Below are 17,728 nucleotides of genomic sequence, written 5' to 3'. Positions count from 1 at the left end.
AGGTTTTTAATCTCTCTCTGGTGTTGGGGCAGGGCGGTGAGTGTTGGGGTATCTCCCACTGTAAGCCATGTTTGGAGATTCCCGACTCCCCTCCCTGACCAAGATCCTCTTTTCTTCCCCTTTTACTCTTTTTTTTTTTTTTGGGATTGGTTAGTCTCCTTTTCCCATACGTACTTCTACATTCTAGCAGTTGCAACTTTTAAGTCGCAGGTGGTCTTGCCTCTGCTGCTTCAGCATAGCGTTGGGTTTGCTCTCTTGCTGGCTTACCTCATTTTGTTTCTACCATTGACAACATGACTGCCCTTTTACATTTTTTAGCCTTTTCCCTTTTATTGTTCTGATATTTCTGAGATGTCACACTATCGGAATGGACCACATTTGAAACAAGGGACTGATGACCTTGCTGTTTGGTCCCTTAAACCCCAACCAACCAACCATCTCAGCTGTCGTGTTCCCTCGGTCTGTTGCATCTGGTGTCTTCTTCCACCACCTGCCTGGTGATAGTCTCTTCTTGCCAAGTTATGTGCCCATATCACCTCAGTCTCCTCTCTCTTATCATAGCTTCTATGTCCTGTGACTTGTGCAATCCCTGCAATTCATGTTTTTTCTTTTTTTTTCACTTGGCTCCATCCTTCATTGGTCTAAAAACCTGTCTCAGAACAGTATACTCAAATGTCAGGAGTTTATCTGTCTTTTGTGTCATAGTCCAGGTCTCTGCTCCATATAGGATGACAGGATATATTGCTATTCTGTAGATCCAAATCCTAGTGTTTTACCTGCCTGGGTTCTTGCCATTATTTCCTGGTCTATCTCATTTCTTTTACTGAGTACAGCTTCAAGATATTTAAAATCTTTTGCACGTTCAGAGATTTTACTGTGTACATCTAAAGGTTTTAAGTGTTCTCCCTGTTCACAAGGCATTTGGTCTTATCCATATTCATGTTCAGGCCTGCTCTTGTTGACTCTTCCATGAATGCTCTTGCCATATGAACTAAATTTTGCTCGTTTTGTGCTATTAAAACTACATCATCTAAATAAGCAAGAGCATTGATTCTTCTACCCAGTTGTATTCCTGTCTCCAGGCTCATCACCTTTGTTGGTGCTCTTTCAAGACCCAGATTAAACAGGAGGTGGGAGAGGCAGTCTCCCTGTCGCACTCTTTTCACATTGCATTTTTTGACATTTTTTCATTCACTTCCACCATGCATGTTGTTCCTTGTATACATGCTTGTGCTATTATTATTAGTTTTCTAGGAATGTGCGCCATTTCCAGTGTTTGCCTGTTCACACTGTCACATGCTTCTTGGAAGCCCACGAAAAAGACAGTGAAAATCTCTGCAAAATTCCCAGATCTTTACATCTTTAGCCTTATTATATGTAGTTTGTCTACTGTTGATTTTCCCTTCCTAAGCTCTGCTTGTTAGATTACAAGTACTTCCTCAGTGTGTGGTGTTAGCAGCTTCAGCAACAATATACTCAGGATCCTATAAGTTGTGCATAGTAAGGTAATTCCTCTATAGTTCCTACATCTCATGTTGTCTCCTCTCTCTAATATGGGAAGATAACAGACTGCTTCCTTTGTGCTAGGATGCTCTCTCCGTTCTGAATTAAACGGATTAGATGGTATACTTTCTCTTGTAGGATATATCTTCCCTCTATCAGCGTCTTTGCAGGTATGCCATCTATTCCTGGTGCCTTTCCTCTCTTGAGCATTTCTATGGATTCTCCTACGGCTTCCCTGCTTGGCATTTCATTCTTCACTATTGGTGTTTCTCTCCTCCATGATACTCTTCTTCTTCTAATGTTGCTGTCACAGTGCTGTTGACAGTGTCATCCACACTCAGGAGTTTATCCAAATAGTTTTTGTAGTCTCCGTTGCTTTCATTTCATATGTTATCGGTTGGCCTACTTGGCCCTTGATCATGTCAATCCTCATGTTATATCTTTTCCTAAGCACCTGACTGTCCTGCGAAAGTCTCTTGTATTGCGTACTGTTTGCGTGTTATCTTGCTGTTTACACAAGGTGTTACAAAAAGGTACGGCCAAACTTTCAGGAAACATTCCTCACACACAAAGAAAGAAAATATGTTATGTGGACATGTGTCCGGAAACGCTTACTTTCCACGTTAGAGCTCATTTTATTACTTCTCTTCAGATCACATTAATCATGGAATGGAAACACACAGCAACAGAACGTACCAGCGTGACTTCAAACACTTTGTTACAGGAAATGTTCAAAATGTCCTCCGTTAGCGAGGATACATACATCCACCCTCCGTCGCGTGGAATCCCTGATGCACTGATGCAGCCCTGGAGAATGGCGTATTGTATCACAGCCGTCCACAATACGAGCACGAAGAGTCTCTACATTTGGTACTGGGGTTGCGTAGACAAGAGCTTTCAAATGCCCCCATAAATGAAAGTCAAGAGGGTTGAGGTCAGGAGAGCGTGGAGGCCATGGAATTGGTCCACCTCTACCAATCCACCGGTCACCGAATCTGTTGTTGAGAAGTGTACGAACACTTCGACTGAAATGTGCAGGAGCTCCATCGTGCATGAACCACATGTTGTGTCGTACTTGTAAAGGTACATGTTCTAGCAGCACAGGTAGAGTATCCCATATGAAATCATGATAACATGCTCCATTGAGCGTAGGTGGAAGAACATGGGGCCCAATCAAGACATCACCAACAATGCCTGCCCAAACATTCACAGAAAATCTGTGTTGATGACATGATTGCACAACTGTGTGCGGATTCTTGTCACCCCACACATGTTGATTGTGAAAATTTACAATTTGACCACGTTGGAATGAAGCCTCATCCATAAAGAGAACATTTGCACTGAAATGAGGATTGACACATTGTTGGATGAACCATTTGCAGAAGTGTACCCGTGGAGGCCAATCGGCTGCTGATAGTGCCTGCACACGCTGTACATGGTACGGAAACAACTGGTTCTCCCGTAGCACTCTCCATACAGTGACGTGGTCAACGTTACCTTGTACAGCAGCAACTTCTCTGACGCTGACATTAGGGTTATCGTCAACTGCATGAAGAATTGCCTCGTCCATTGCAGGTGTCCTCATCGTTCTAGGTCTTCCCCAGTCGCTATTCATAGGCTGGAGTGTTCCGTGCTCCCTAAGACGCCGATCAATTGCTTCGAACGTCTTCCTGTCGGGACACCTTCGTTCTGGAAATCTGTCTCGATACAAACGTACTGCGCCACGGCTATTGCCCCGTGCTAATCCATACATCAAATGGGCATCTGCCAACTCCGCATTTGTAAACATTGCACTGACTGCAAAACCACGTTCGTGATGAACACTAACTTGATGATGCTACGTACTGATGTGCTTGATGCTAGTACTGTAGAGCAAAGAGTCGAATGTCAACACAAGCACCGAAGTCAACATTACCTTCCTTCAATTGGGCCAACTGGCGGTGAATCGAGGAAGTACAGTACATACTGACGAAACTAAAATGAGCTCTAACATGGAAATTAAGCATTTCCGGACATATGTCCTCATAACATCTTTTCTTTATTTGTGTGTGAGTTATGTTTCCTGAAAGTTTGGCCGTACCGTTTTGTAACACACTGTATACTCTCGCGTTTCTGTTTGGAGGACTTTACTTGCTTCTCTAGCTGCCTTCATGTATCCCGACCGTACTCTTTCATCTTGTTTGTTTGTCTGCAGTCTCTTTTTGACTGCATGTCTACACTTACCGTTAAACCATCCTCTACTACTACTCCTTCTCTCCATTGGTTTCAACACTTCTTCTACTGCCTGTTTGACTTTGATCTTGAGCTTCGACCGTAACTTGTCTACAGTATCTCCCTCTTCTTCCATGTCAGGAAACCTGATTAGAATTTGAATTGCTTATCTGTTCTTAATGTGGTCCTGTTTCAGTAAATCTGTGTTTATTTTCTGGTCTGCATCTCTTCTCCTGCAGTTTCTGCATTCTGTCCTTTCACAAAAGGCTGTGAGCACAATATAGTGATCTGATCCTATTTCTGCACCTCTTTGAGATTTTATATTTTCGATAACACTTTTGTGTCTAGCACCCACTAATGTGTGTCTGTTTGGTTCTGTGTTTTTTGGACTGGTATTTTCCAGGTTATCTTATAAATGTGTTTTTGAGGAAAGTAGGTATACATGATCCTTAGGTTTTTTGAAGTTGCCAGATTGACTAGTCTCATTCCGTTGTTGTTGGAGAAATCATGTAGACTATGGGGGCCATTGTAGGGTCTCAGAAACACCTGTTTTTCCTGCTTTGGCATTACCTAGGAAAATTTCTAAATCATATCATTCATATATTGATTCAGGTCTTCGTAGAAACTGTCTTTCTCATTATCATCTTTACCTTTTGTAGTTGCATTATATGAGACCATTGTTAGGTTGTAAAACTTTCATTCTTATCAAGCATATTCTTTTGTGGACAGCTTTGAAGTCCATGATATTTCCTCTTATTCTGTTGGCTACTGTGAAACCAACTCCAAATTGGTATTTACTTTTTCTATTTACAATTTACTAGGCTTGAAATTATGCAGTGGAAAATTTAGAGTTAAATGATGCAGTCACCATTTAAACTGAACCCTTGGTTTGATTTCTAAGTAATTTTTAAGACAGCAAAGCAGCAGAATTTAAGGATAAGCCTGGTAGCCAGATTCCTTCTGTCCAAAGTGAACATTCTAGATGTGTTCCATTCAGCACTACAGAATGCAACTCTGTTTCTGCCCAGTGCACTTCAGGTTGCACTCACCTTGAATTGTATCTGTATTGGCAGAAAGATAAATTGCCAGTCAGTGAATACAGCTGGGACAGAAGGAAAATGTTCACTTTTGAATGGATTAGACTACTAAATTGGGCTAGTCGATTTTGGGGCAGCAAGGAAGCCATCAAAATTATAGTCTATGGTGATCTCATAAACAGATACAGAGATAGGGGCTACCATCTGAACCCTGCCTGGTTTCCATAATTAGGTACGACATGCAGTGTGTGACCCTTTCTGAGACATCCATATAGTGTGTTGGTTGGGATTTACTAACTTTTTTTCAAGTGTTCGCGTATTTTTTGAACAATAATTAATGTGAGCAGACTTTTTATCAAGTTGATAGCAAGAAGAAATGCAGCAGCAGCACTCAGATTGCATCTAACAACTGTGAGGTTAGTGTTATATTCCATGTTGTACCCGGACAGACATAGTTTTGTGATGAATAGGGACAGCATGTGTTTTGTGCTGACACGGGGGTAATTGGCCACTGTCCAGTAACAGTAGGATGCTGTGTTGGCCATGATAGATGGCTTCACGCTGCTGCCCTGGGCTGCGGTTTTATTGAGAGGACCTTGTGGGGAAACCTGTGACATCTTTGATGCCAGTAGCATCATTTGAGATCTGTGATATTGCTGAAACTTCAGATTCACTTCAAAAGAGTTAAAAAATGTATTCTGAAAATTTTTTTAAATAAAAAATCGTTAGCCAGCCTCAAGTCAGTGTTCCTTTGTTTTTGATTTATTCTGTTCCTGTATTTGTATCTTAGCATAATGTTTTGAAACCAAACCTAAATTAATGTTTTAACTTTTATCCATTTGTGGATATTTGTTGATTTACTAATTTTAACAATATTTGTCATAGAATGATATGGTGAGTATGTAAACACTTAGAGTGAACACTCAAAACACGAACAACATGGATACGTTACTGCTTTATTGGGTTATCATAGACTTTGAGGAAGTATATAAAACAACCTTAGAACTCCACTTAGATGTGGGAAATTCACAAGTGAAAAATAAATATAATGGTGACATTATGTATCACCAAAACTATACTGAGCAGTCGTAGAGGAAGGCTTCAGATCCTTAAAGTGGAATAAAGATGGTTGAATATGTGTAAATGGAATGTGTTTGAGGCACTTTTGTTTTTCAGATGTTGTACTAATTGACTAAAGTGCAGATTTATTTCCACACACTATGGTAGACCTTAAGGGGCTCCGGAAAGGCTCAAAATCATGAAAAGTTCAATTTTTACTTTTTTGCGTTTTCTGAATCTGCAGACTATTACCTTTTAATAGATATATAATTTATTCAATTCCGAAGACTACAACTATTTTTAAATTTTTTTTGAAATGTGTTCTACATGGGCGTGACCCACTGTGGCGCTGTTAAACTGCTGTCAAATGGTGTTATTATTAGCGTCCGTGTTCATCAGGTACATTTTAGTGATGTGAGATAAAGTATGTGTTGTGGCTAGCCTGTGATGGTTCAATATATATCGATGGTGTGATTGTCGATTGTTTCATGTTTATTTACTCTGTCGTTATCTCGAAAATATTCATAATTAATTCTGTTTCTTGAGTCTCTGTTTTGTTGAAGTATAATAATGAGTAAAAGTAAAGTTATTAGAAATCCTGTGAAGGCTTTTTTAAGAAAAGGAGAAATGTTGGAAAGCCAAAGGTATGTGTTATTACTGTAAACAATAAAGATGATAACCAAGTGAGTGAACTCTCAAGTACACCTGCCCATAGCAGTCAAAGTGGGAAAGAAAATACTTCACAGAAGAAGCTTGGTTCAATGAGTGAAAACTATGAATGTTTTATGGGCGAATCGGATGTGAATGAAATATTTGATATGTCGGTTCTCAAAGGAATTTTTTCAAACTGTGTAAGATGTATTCATTGTAGTGAAGTTGGTCTGGAACTCTCCATAATAAAGCACATAGGACTTGCTAGTAAAATACAACTGAAATGTGATAAGTGTTCATACATGACCACCTTTTGGAACAGTGTTGCAGTAACTGCAACTGAAGAAAATGGTAGCAAAATCTACGAACACAACAACGAGCGATGCTTGCTTTAGACAAGGAACGCCTTCGGGCTGCAGACAGGGCTGTAAAGAGTCTAGAAATACAAGCAAGAGTAAACAGGAGGAGGAACAAGAGGAAGCTGGAGGAGGAGTTTGCAGAGGATGAAGATAATCCATCCTATGGACCTGGAATGCACTAAAAAGTTAATCCAATCTTTGTCGCTCGATTCCCAAAACTTTTATTTTCTCATACTAATTACATGTTTTCCAAGGATCTTCCAAACATAGTTGTTTCAAACTTTCAGTAAATGTTACACAGTACCTTCTGCATAATTTAACACAGCCTTTTTCCAAAAAATTGTATATTTTTGAATATATAAATAAAAAATTGCAAAAAAAATGTTGTGAATTTTCATTACAATTGAAAAAAAAAATCATCTTTAATAACTGAACTAAAATTTTGTAAAATCCCTGTGTTAAGTTGTAGCCCATATTCCAATAAATAATCTGTAAAAAGTTCAACTTCCTACCTCAAATACTTTGTGAGGAAATATGTAATTTATAAGCGTTATTTTAACATTGCAAGTATAGGGCGTTCCGGAGCCCCTTAATAGAGCAAGTGTGAAAGTACACCTGAAAATTGGTTATTATAATGGTAGCCTAGTGGATAGTTGCTCCATTTAGTTTACGAACAGCTAACTATACCATTTTCAACCTCTTGTTTATTCGAAACAAAGTTTCCAATGTGGCGGACAGCACACACAGATTGCAAGTCTTCTCTATTTTGACTTGTGGTAATGCTATGACCTTAAATGGTAAAGGATTATACATAATGAATCCATTTTTTTTTCACAATTACAGACTCTGAAGCTAGATTTTCATAGGTATTTTTGTGGTTGTTTATCGACTTATGAGGGTTTTTCTCTTTGTTCAATTTCTGGCTTCTTCATTTGTTTTACCTAATCTTTTCCTGATTTTCTGTACCAAGATAAAAAAAGCAGGATGACTGACAGCTATACATAGAAAGGGGTGAGGTTGGCAGTTCACTGTTATTCGCATGTCCTATGGCCATGGCACAGTAGAGGATTTAACAGTGTAAAACTTTGCTGCTCACTTTCACTATTCACTGCAACACTTCTTTTGCATATTATGATAAAAGTAAGCACATTATGAAAACAAATAACAACAGTTATGTTACCAGCTGTAATTGTCATCCACATAATGATATGGCAACAGTGTACAAAACAGGAGATGGTAACTAAGCTCATTCTCTGAGTGTTTGTTGGCTATGCTTGCTGCTTTGTAAAAAACTATTTGTCAATCACTGCAATTCCGATATGGGTATAGTTCCGTTCATTCTTTGTTAATGTAAAGTCTTTGCACGCCTTATCCTTCATAGCGCACTGTTCAGTTTATTATACTGCTTTCTGAAATACTGTATTTACATAGTTAAATTTCTTCATGTCATCCATTTCTTCGATCATCTCACATGTGATCCATTCATCCGTTGATTTCTTTCACTGTTTTCCTGACACTATCTTCTAAAGTTTTCATCATCACTTCCATTATTTTGATAGATTTCTGATATGTTTATTAATAAACAAGAACTCTTAGGTAGTGAGACTAAAACATGGCACTAGTGTCAAATATATCTTGCCCTCCCCATACTGAGTTTTGAGGTACTTATATAACAGAATGCCACTTTGTGTGTGCTTGTTTTTGTCTTCCCTTCCTAAAGACCTTGATTTTAAAAGACTTTTTATGTTTTTTAGTCTCGTGTGAAGAAAGGCAAATTGAAAAGTTCAGAATCAGAGAAACTGTTGGACCATGATAATCACATTATTGATGAAGAATTTCAGCTAAAAATAGAAGAAAATGCTAGACTTGTATCAATGGTGAGTTTACTGTTTCTAACACTTGTACTGTGATAATGTTGTTGTAAAAGTAGTTGTAATATAGTCTGGCAGTATTGCTGATAGTTTTCATTTAATTAGCATACTAAGAGGGTGCAAAAACATTATCTAGATGAATATTTTGCTTTTTATTATGTGATCGCCATAGTTGCGTATGAAGCATGTATTAGAAAGTGTATAATTTTGTAAGGTACTTATAATTTGTAATACAGATTATAGGTATTTTTGTAACAACAATGCAGTAAAAGATAGATTGCTACTTACCATAAAGATGACATACTAAGTTGCAGGCAGGCACATTTAAGACACTTACGCATAAGCTTTTGGCCACAGCCTTTGTCAGAGAAAGAGAAACACACAAGCATGCCTCACACACGCAAGACCACCAATGCCCACAGCTCAGGCCAGAATGCAACTATCACGTGGGATGGAACCAGCAGTGTACAGGTGGGGGAAGAGAACAGCGGTGTCTGATGGCATTTGCAGGGACTAGAATGCCAATGGGTGGAGCATCAGGAGGCTGTGGGGCAGGAGGTGGGGAAAATGGAATGATCAAGGAGAAGAGCAGGGAAAGATGAAAGATCACAGGTGCATTGGCAGAGGATGGCAAACAAAGAGGATGGGAGATGAGAATGGAGAGGTGGTGATAGGACAGAGGGGGTGGAAACTGTTGGGTGGAGGGTGTTAGGACAGTATGTTACCACAGGTTGAGGCTGGGATAATTATGGGAGTGGAAAACGTGTTGAAAGGATAACTCCCATCTGCGCAGTTCAGAAAAGCTTGTGGTGAAGGGCAGGATCCAGATAGCTAGGGAAGTGAAGCAGCCATTGAAATCAAGTATGACTATGTTCATCTGCATGTTGTGCCACAGGGTATTTACATTGCTCTTGGCCACAGTTTGGTGGTGGCCATTCATTCTGGCGGGCAGCTGGGAATCTGCTCTCCTTCACGATCCCTGCAGTGAAAACACTTCTTTGCTGCCAATCCCTCCAACCATACCCAACCTAATTCCAACATTGAACCCTGCCTCTTCCAGTTTATACAACCATTCAACCTTGAACTCCCCCCTCCCACTTAACTACCAACTGATCACCTTCCACAAATTCCTTACCTCCAACAGCCTCACCATCCATCCCTCTATTCCTTCCTCAGAACACCAACCTTTCAGCAGAAGAAAGAGTAGCCGTACTCAACCTCAAAACTAATCATGCCGTAATCATCCTATCTATAGACAAATGTTTTGCCACTGTTGTTATAAATCATAGTGACTACAAATTGGAAGGGCTCCACCAGTTATCTGACGCCCATAAACTCTGTCAGATTGATCCCACCCAAAAGTTCAACACAATCTGCAATCCATGCTTAAACCCTTAGGCCATTCAAAGAACTTCTCACTTGTATCCATTTCTCTTCTCACCCCTATGACACCCTGCACACCTACCTTCTACATGCTTCCCAAAATCCACAAAACCAAAAATTTTGGCTGGTTATTGTGCCCCACTGAAAGAATTTGGGCCCTCATTGACCAAAACCTCCAAACAATTGCCTATAATCTAGCCTCCCATGTCAAAGACACCAACCACTTCCTTCACAAAATCTCCACCAACCACACACCTGTACCTTCTGGATCCACACTCATCACTGCTGATGCCACCTCTGTATACAACAACATCCCTCATGCCCATGGCTTACTGCTATTGAACACTACCTATACCAACATCCTTCAGACTCCAAACTCACTACCTCATTCACGTTACTAACTTTGCCCTAATTCACTACTACTTCTCCTTTGAAGGGAAGGTGTACAGACAAATCTGTGGCACAGCCATGGGCACCCATGTGACATCCTCCTATGGCAATCTGTTTATGGGCCATCTAGAGGAGACCTCCCTAGCCTCCCAAAATCCCAAATCCCTAGCTTGATTCAGGTTCATTGACTGTATCTTCACGATCTGGATTTGGGGCCAAGACACCCTATTTTCATTTCTTCACAACCTCAACACCTTCCCTCCTGTCCTCCTTACGTGGTCCTTCTCAACTCCTCACATGCCCAATCCACTCACCACCTCAAGAACCAGCGACAAAGGATTGCTTTCTTCACACCCAGTACCGTCCTGGACTGCAACAACTCAATCACATCCTTCGGCAGCACTTTGATTAGCTATTATTATGCCCTGAAATGAGCAGCATCCTACCAAAGATCTTTCCCACCCTTCCTGAAGTGGTGTTCTGTTGCCCATCCATTCTCCTCAACATCCTAGTCCATCCCTGTGCCACTCCCACTCCCAACCCCTTGCTGCTTCTTATTCCAGTCCTGTCACAAGTTTTTCCTACCCCATCAGGGGTCGGGCCACCTGTAAAAAAGCAGCCATGTCATTTACCAGCTCCGTTGCAATCATTTTTATATTGGTGTGACAACCAACCAGCTGTCCACCAGGATGAATGGCCATTACCAAACTGTGGCCCAGAGAAAAGTAGCCACAACATGGTGCTGAACATAATATGTTTGATTTCAGTGGGTGCTTCACTCTCAAAGCTATCTGGATCCTCCACTCCACCATCAGCATTTCCGAACTGCACAGATGGGAGTTATCCTTACATCCATTCTCTGCTCCTCTAATTATCATGACATCAACCTACAGTAACGTAATGGCCCCACACTCTCCACTCAACAGTTTCCACTGCCTCTGTCCTGTCACATCCTCTCCATTATCATCTCCTATCATATTTGTTTGCCACCCTCTGCCAACTCACCCACCCATCTTTCTCCACTCCTCTCCTTTTTTGCTTTGTTTTCCACACTTCCCTGCTCCCCAACCTTCCAACACTGGGCCTGTTGGTATTCTAGTCCCTGCACACTCTACCTGACAGCACTCCTCACTTCCCCCACTCGTACACTGCTACCCCTTCCCTTCCCCCCCCCCCCCCCCCCCCTCCTCCCTCCAATTGCTGCTTTCATTCCACATGATAGTTGTATTTTGGCGTGAGCTGCCGGAGTTGGCACTCATGTCTGTGAGATGTGCATGCTTGTATAAACGAATGGTGTGTTTCTCTTTTTCTGATGAAGGCTGTGGCTGAAAGCTTATGTGTAATTGTCTTTTAATTGTGCCTGTCTGCAACCTAATGTGCCATCTTTATGGTAAGTATCAATCTGTCTTTTCGTACATTGTTGATATTCCTATCTGGGGTTACCATTGTTAGATATTTTTGTAAGGTATTCTGGCAACGGAGGAGGATATAATAATAAATCACTCTGAGGAACTTTGTTTTCTGTTAGGATAAGCTGAAATCAGTTGTATAACCAAGGTCAACTTTTAGTCAGAAAAATGTTCTCGAGTTTCATGTAAGTTGCAGAGTACAGTATCTATAAAACAATGAGTAGTGTCCTTTACACGCCAATACAACAATAATTTGGGAAATCACTGACTACAGATGTCGACAAGACTAAAAAGGAAGGTAGGAAGCTGTTTCTCCTTAATAGGTATAACAGGAAACAGATTTCAGATTACCTGAGGAGTCAACATCAGAGATTTATATGTGGGGCACAAGATGTTGGGAAGAAAGTTGAGGTATTGTACTGTACACCCTGAATGGGCATGTGCTGAGTGAATCTTTGAGGAATAGGAGTCTCAAAAGTTATAGTGTGACAGCCATGTTAGAAAGCAGAGATAGTGTCACAGCAGATTTAAATGGAGCAAAGCCTGACAGACAAAGAAAAATTGAAGGAAGGTGAAATTAGTGTAAGAAGAGCCAGGCATGAACCAGTCAGTGAATTAGAAAGTAAACTTGTGTGTACTGATCTGCCAGAAAGTCCTAAAAATATTTGGTCTTACCTTAAAATAGTAAGTGGATCAAAGCCATTCGCTCAGACACTCTTAGACCATAGTGGCATCAAAGCAGAGGATGACAGTGGAAAAACAGAAAGACTAAATTTGTTTTCCCAAAATTGTTTTCCTTAGGAATGTACTGAAGTTCCTGCTTTCAGTCATCATATGAACACTAAAATGCCAGACAACTAAATAAGTAAATATAGGATTGAAAATCAGTTAAAATTGCCCGACAGAGGAAAGAAAAGGGACCTGATGAAATATCTGTAAGATTCTACATAAAGTATGCCAAAGCATTTTCTCCTCTTCACAGTTTATCTTAGGTCGCTGAAAGAACGAAGCATCCAAAGTGATTGGAAAAATGCACAGGCTATTCCCATTTTGTAGAAAGGTTGTTGAACAGATCCACAGAATTATAGAAAGACATCATTTTTTTGTCTTGAAGTCTCAACAAATACTCTGCAAACTAACAATCATGTGAAACTTGGCTTGCTTTGTTTCCCCACGAGACCCAGAAGGCAATAGATACTGGCATACAAGTTAATAGCATGTTCCTTGACTTCTGGAAGGCATTTGATAAGTTTCGCACTGCCTCTTCTCAATGAACAAAATAAAAGTGTATGGAATATCAGACCAGTTTTCTGAACGTATTGGAGGGTTCATAGCAGATAGTACACAGAATCTCATTCCTAATAAAGAGAAATATTCGGATGTAAACGTAACTTCACAGGATACCTCAAGGGGCTGTTACAGAACCACTACAGTTCATAGTGTTTTTAAATGATGTAACAGATAATGTCAGAAGTACCATGAGACTGTTTGCAGATGGTGCTGGTGTATGTGGGGGAATTGCAATTCTAGAAAAGTATAGTGAAATGCAGAAAGACCTACAAAGTATTTCACATTCATTAAATCTCTTGGAGTATATGTACAGGGATGTTTAAAGCGGAAAAGCCACTTTTGTTGGGAAAGACTGATCTCAAGGGAGAGATTGAAAGATCACTCAATAAGTGTATTCCATCCACGAAAGATGTATGGCTAAGAAGTCTTTTGTGTCAGAGTTCATGGATAAAAAGATTTCAGTGAACTCAGTGTGTCAGATTCGGTTAAAGTCCCAAGCTTTCAGGGACTACCTTCATCACCGACACCAGGGGCTATGTCTGACTGTTGAGAGACTGGCAAGGTTCCCACTTTTCTGCCCAAAGGACAGCATCTGGTTGGCTAGATTACGTCATGGCAACATCACAGAAATGGCGTGTTCTTGTTTGGCATCCTGTACATTCATAGGCTGTTTGTACACTCTATCCAATGTCACTTGCAGTGCCGTCTCTCACATCGGGTAGTAAATTATGAGAAACTTTCTTCTGTGCTCTTTCTTTGTTAAGTGCACAGTTCCACGCATTGCCATGTGCATAACCGTTGTCTCTATTGAAGTTTTAATCACAGAGGCAAATTTTCGTTGCCACTGTAATCAGATTTCCAATAATTGACCTTATGAACATCGTGCACTCAAACATAAGATTTGTGACGGGGATGGAGGAGGATAGAAATCTGTCTTTCTTAGATGTGTTGACGGAATGGCAAGCAGATGGATGACTTGACCATTCTGTGTATTGAAAACTAACATACACAGGCCTGTTTCTCAATGGGCATAGCTTTCATTGTTCAGGTCAGAAGAGAGCTATGCTGAACTCTGTATTTCATAGAGCCAGGACTATTCTGGACAAGGAATACCTTGGCTTAGAGATGGGTCATGTCACAATGGAACTCAGAAGAAACAGGTATGCAGTCTGCAATAATAAGTCAATGTTTCTAGAAAACCCTAGATGCGATGCCACTCAACAAAGATAGGAAGACCATTCTGTGGTGCAACAACTTGTAAGATAGGTGTAATTGTGAACAGTGGAGGAGTCAGACCAGTGTTTCACCCACCCAGGAAAATTAAGGAAATTGTAGCGGTTCCACCTGCTTTTTATTTCTTTGTTTGTTGTCCTGGGTGTCAACGTACTGCGTTTCTACGCTGGCTGAAAATTGGGGTTTGTAATTTGAACACTGACTACAGTAAATAATGTAGCCGACAGATGCACAGTTGCATTTCACAGTACTTTAATTTCACTTTTCACAACCCCCTAATAATACACAGTTATATTGCCAGTGCGCTATTGCTATAACTTTCAATAAGTCTCATCAGTAGTTAGCGGATGAACCTCCACATACTGCTACAATAGTTTACTGTTGAACATCTATGAGCAGTTAAAGCCTAACCGAAAAGGTCTCCGTTCTTGAAGAATAATCATGTGCGTATGGAGCAGACATTGTCAGTGTTTTAACACATGGCCTAATTGCGTAACACTTATTCCACAGTTAATTTGAAGAATTGTTGTCATTCTAACAAACACAGGTTCCTCGTCTGAAACTCGGCCGTGGACTGACTGTCTCGTGACCAAAATTCGGAGCCCTTATAAATCATCGCAATAATGGGTGCTGAAACTACAAATTGTTTGAAGTTTAACCTTCTGTCGGGCGCGGCTGTTCAAATTTATACACCTCAAAGTTTACTGTAAATTATTTGTCAATGAGTGGCAGCACTGATGCCTACTCGCTAGTAGCTAGCCTTTTCCGAACGCTTGTCATTGTTGTGTGCTTCATTGTTGATACGACTGCTCTGATGTCGATATATGTGCTGATTGATCAGTTTGATACACTGTGCCAGTTCGTGTTGCATTTCAACAATTCATTTCTTTGGTTATCAACATAACTTAGTAAGTAGTACAATGTTAATATACAATGTGTAATGCACTGATTTTCTTTTTGGACCGTTTAATCGTCGGTTAAGAATGTTTGAGTATCAGGTGTCAAATTGACGCACTGCGCCTGACTGCGTTATTTTATAGGAATTTTATCATTTTAGGTGTGAGACACTTGATCATGGCAGGCTACAGTAAGATGTGCAACCTCCTTGACCCAAATCATGTTGTAGAAATACAAAAAATGTTGTTCGATGAGGATAATGATGAAGTTCAAGAGGATTTTGATGATGAAGTAGACACAGATTGTGATGACGCAGTTGAAGTTCGGCAGGAAGATTCAGAAACAGAGGAAAACGACAATGAAAACGACGAGGAAGTACTTGAAGAAAGCCAGCATTATACTGGAAGGGACAAAGAGACAAAATGGAATAAAGTTCCACCATCGCAGAGAGTATGTTTCAGGGCCCACAATATTATTCGAATGTTACCTGGTCCTATAGGTGCGGTGAAAGCATTGAGAACGCCTTTGGAATGTTGGAATTGCCTCATAGATGACGACATTTTGTCGATTATAGTTCTGTATACCAATCAGTATATTGAGAGCACCAAAGCTTCTTTTCAGCGAGAGAGAGAGACGTAAAACCTATAGATATTATTGAATTAAAAGCTTTCATTGGTCTTCTGTTTTTGGCTGGTGTTAACAAAAGTAACAGACAAAGCTTAGAAGATCTGTGGGGAAGTGATGGGGATGGAATTGAAAAATTTCGTCTTGTTATGAACATAAAATGTTTCAAATTCATCATGTGGTGCCTTAGATTTGACTATCGTGTGACTCGCGATGAAAGGAGAAAATTAGACAAGATAACAGCGATTCAGGAAATATTTTCTCTGTTTGTACAGAATTGCCAGAAATCCTACACCCTCGGAGAAAATGTTACAGTTGATGAGAAACTTGAAGGATTCCGTGGAAGGTGCAGTTTTCGCCAATACATACCTAGCAAACCAAACAAATATGGAATTAAGATATATGCTCTTGTGGATTCCCAAGTATTTTATCTCTATAATCTGGAAATATACGCTGGGGTGCAGCCAGAAGGATTTTACCACATTAGCAATAAACCTTCAGATGTTGTTCTGCAACTATGTGAACCAATTTATCAGTCAGGTCGAAATGTGACAGCAGACAATTCGTTTACTAGTATTGGTTTGATAGAAGAGCTAAGAAGAAAAAAAATCTTTCTTTTGTTGGGACGATGAAGAAAAACAAGCGTGAGATTCCTCTGGAGTTTGCTACCAGTAAAGGCAGGGCTGGCTGTCCATGGTTCACTTTTTGGCTTAAAGAAAGGCTGTACTCTAGTTTCCTACGTTCCTAAAAAGGGAAGTGTGTTATCTTGGCATCAAGTTTGCATGAAGATAATTCGATAGATGCTGACACTGGAGATAAACAGAAGCCATCTATTGTAACATTTTACAATAGCATCAAAGGTGGAGTCGACACTACAGATAAGTTGACAGCTTCATACAATGTAGTAAGAAATGTGTGCCGTTGGCCCGTGGTCATATTTTTTGCGATGATCAATATGAGTGGAATCAATTCACAAGTAATTTACTATGGCAACAACAAGAATTTTATCCGAAGAAAAGGATTCCTGAAGTAACTCTCACATGCGTTAGTTCTACCTCACTTGGTTCGTAGATGCTTGGACACCTCAGGAATTCACAGAGATCTTCAACTGCGGCTACAACAATATAGGCCGACATGTGAAGAAGAAGCAGAGGACACAAGCAGAAACGAAGAACAAAGGACTGGGATCAAGAGGAAAAGGTGTAATACCTGCGCAGAAAAAAAAATACTGACAAAATATTGTTGCAAAATGTGTCAGAAGCCTATCTGTTTGATACACATTGAACCTTTTTGCTCTGAATGCAGAAAAATTCCGCATTTGTTACCTCAGTCAAAAAGTGACGATGAAACAAATGAATGAGTTGTAATATCATTATTGTTCTGCTCCAGTGTCATAATAGCCTTTCTGTAAAGATAATTGTCATTTGTAATGTGTTTTATTAGTGAAATATAATAAAGAAGCAAATGAAAAAGCGACATTTTTATCATTTGTTACTAGAGCCCAACAATGACGATAAGAAATCTGAATGATGAATGTTTCTACTGCAGTTGTGCTCGTATGTCATCTTTGTCTTTCTTTAAATATATTTGGCACTTATAATATGTTTTGTGAACAGAATTTAATAAATGATCACGTGAATAAACGGTGTGATCAATTTGATACACCGTGCCCGATCTCGCTGCGACAAACACCGCGCCCGACAGAAGGTTAATTTACATCGAAAAATTCTGTCTTTTTAACAGTTTCTTCTACTACAAGGGCTGAATTATTTGTTTAAATAATGAAATTAACATATATAGGGTGCACAAAT

General features: G+C 40.0%; 1 protein-coding gene across 1 annotated transcript in view; it reads left to right on the top strand.

Moving 5' to 3' along the window:
- LOC126480650 (protein phosphatase 1 regulatory subunit 21) overlaps positions 1–17,728 on the top strand; it is a 200,122-nt gene that overhangs the window by 34,241 nt on the left and 148,153 nt on the right. Inside the window, exon 3 of the mRNA XM_050103882.1 lies at positions 8,575–8,697. Within this exon, the coding sequence (XP_049959839.1) occupies positions 8,575–8,697 (123 nt within the window). The remainder of the gene's footprint in view (positions 1–8,574; positions 8,698–17,728) is intronic.

This window comes from Schistocerca serialis, chromosome 1 (assembly GCF_023864345.2).
Source record: "Schistocerca serialis cubense isolate TAMUIC-IGC-003099 chromosome 1, iqSchSeri2.2, whole genome shotgun sequence".
Taxonomy (NCBI): Eukaryota; Metazoa; Arthropoda; class Insecta; order Orthoptera; family Acrididae; genus Schistocerca; species Schistocerca serialis.
The sequence above is the reverse complement of the archived record's forward strand: the minus strand, read 5'-3'. Positions and strand labels throughout refer to the sequence as shown.